This window comes from Limulus polyphemus, unplaced genomic scaffold (assembly GCF_000517525.1).
Source record: "Limulus polyphemus unplaced genomic scaffold, Limulus_polyphemus-2.1.2 Scaffold461, whole genome shotgun sequence".
In the NCBI taxonomy this organism is placed as follows: domain Eukaryota; kingdom Metazoa; phylum Arthropoda; class Merostomata; order Xiphosura; family Limulidae; genus Limulus; species Limulus polyphemus.
This window is the reverse complement of record NW_013666071.1, coordinates 569,778-571,688: the sequence shown is the minus strand read 5'-3', so window position 1 is coordinate 571,688 and position 1,911 is coordinate 569,778. Positions and strand designations below refer to the sequence as shown.

General features: G+C 34.5%; 1 protein-coding gene across 1 annotated transcript in view; it reads left to right on the top strand.

Annotated features, from left to right (window-relative positions):
* Positions 1-1,911, top strand: part of LOC106458424 (ionotropic receptor 93a-like) — a gene marked incomplete at its 5' end in the record, with an annotated part of 6,567 nt that overhangs the window by 1,636 nt on the left and 3,020 nt on the right. Inside the window, one exon of the mRNA XM_013917935.2 lies at positions 1,111-1,397. Within this exon, the coding sequence (XP_013773389.1) occupies positions 1,111-1,397 (287 nt within the window). The remainder of the gene's footprint in view (positions 1-1,110; positions 1,398-1,911) is intronic.

Sequence of the window (1,911 nt, the reverse complement as noted above, 5' to 3'; positions counted from 1 at the left end):
ATGCTATGGTATAGTTGTGTTCAGTTACTACACTTACTATTATTTAGTCCAGTTACGTGCTATGGTATAGTTGTATTCAGTTACTACACTTACTGTTATTTAGTTCAGTTACATGCTATGGTATAGTTGTGTTCAGTTACTACACTTACTATTATTTAGTCCAGTTACGTGCTATGATATAGTTGTATTCAGTTACTACACTTACTGTTATTTAGTTCAGTTACATGCTATGGTATAGTTGTATTCAGTTACTACACTTACTATTATTTAGTTCAGTTACGTGCTATGGTATAGTTGTGTTCAGTTACTACACTTACTATTATTTAGTTCAGTTACGTGCTATGGTATAGTTGTGTTCAGTTACTACACTTACTATTATTTAGTCCAGTTACGTGCTATGGTATAGTTGTATGGATTTGTTTGTAATTTCGCACAAAGCTACTTGAGATATATCTGCGCTAGCCGTCCCTAATTTAGAAGTGATAGACTAGAGACAAGACAGCTAGTCAACCTCACACACACCGTCAACTTTTAGGCTACTTTACCAATGAATAGTGGGATTGACATTATAATGTCCCCAAAGCTGAAAAGGCTAGCATATTCGGTGACGGGTTTCGATCCCATGATCCACAAATTGATGAGAGTCAAGAGCCCTAATCACCCAGCCATGTTAGGCCTACTTATATGCAAGTTCAACTATATATTACAGCACACTTGTATAAAAATACTACCACTAAGTAATTCAGTTAATGCTTTAAAATGTTGTATAAATATGCAGATAATGTTTAGTAACAGTCCATTAGACGTGTTTCATTGACTTTATATATGTAAGATACTGTACAAGCTATGGACACTTAAAATAGTTTGATAAGAAGGTAATATCCAAATACCGTTCTAGTGACAGTAATTATTATTATTTTTTAATCTGGGAATTGTGTTTGTGTTCTTATGCCTAAACTTTTGTACATGTTTACACTTCTAACTTAGTAGTTTTGCGAAATTATGAAACGTCTAAATGAAACAAAAAAGTATATTAATTCATTGTTTTTTACACCCTGGCGTCATTTGTTTTGAGCAGACCTATATTACATTTTCATTGTGTTCTTTTAGAAATCCACATCACCAGACATCAAACAAATCTGGAAACGGTTGTACGAACACAATGGTCTCCTGTTACCTTCAGAACTTTACCGTCAAGACAATCTCGAGGCACTCCAGAAAGGTACCAACGTCATCATCAGTGACGTCATCACCATGAGGTACATCGTATCCAACGAATGCTCAAAGCTTCCGGAAGGGGAGTTTTATTTCGCCAAGGAGACATTCTTTCCTCACACTTTTGTAATGGCAATGAGGAAAAAATTACCAAAACGTATCCAGAATGACATCAATAAAAGGTAAAGAAACGCTGTAGTTAGGTTTCAGTTTCATTTTAACTAATAAACTGTAAATTAGGTCAAAAGCTCGGATCAGTGGAAAGAAAATAGAACGTTTAAGGAGAAAAAAAATATTTAGTTTCAAATAATGAAATCATAAAAGGAAAACTTGACCTGTTGTATATTTGTCACCAATATTAATTTCCAGACAAAATAATGTTTCTAAACTTGACTTATAAGCTCATACAAACAACCGTTTTGAAGAAATTTACAAGACATGAAACAAGCACACAGTCAGTCATACATGCACATACAAGATGGCGTCCTTACAAACCTACGGAGCAATTTGGTTAACGGGGTATAAAACAATAGTTATTGAATGGTTATGATTATTTCTCTTCTCAAACACTACTCAGTCTTTCAGCAGACGTAATGAAGACCCAAGACCAAATTAACACTCTGAAGGAATCCAAGACCAACATTAACACTCTGAAGGAATCCAAGACCAACATTAACACTCTGAAGGAATCTAACA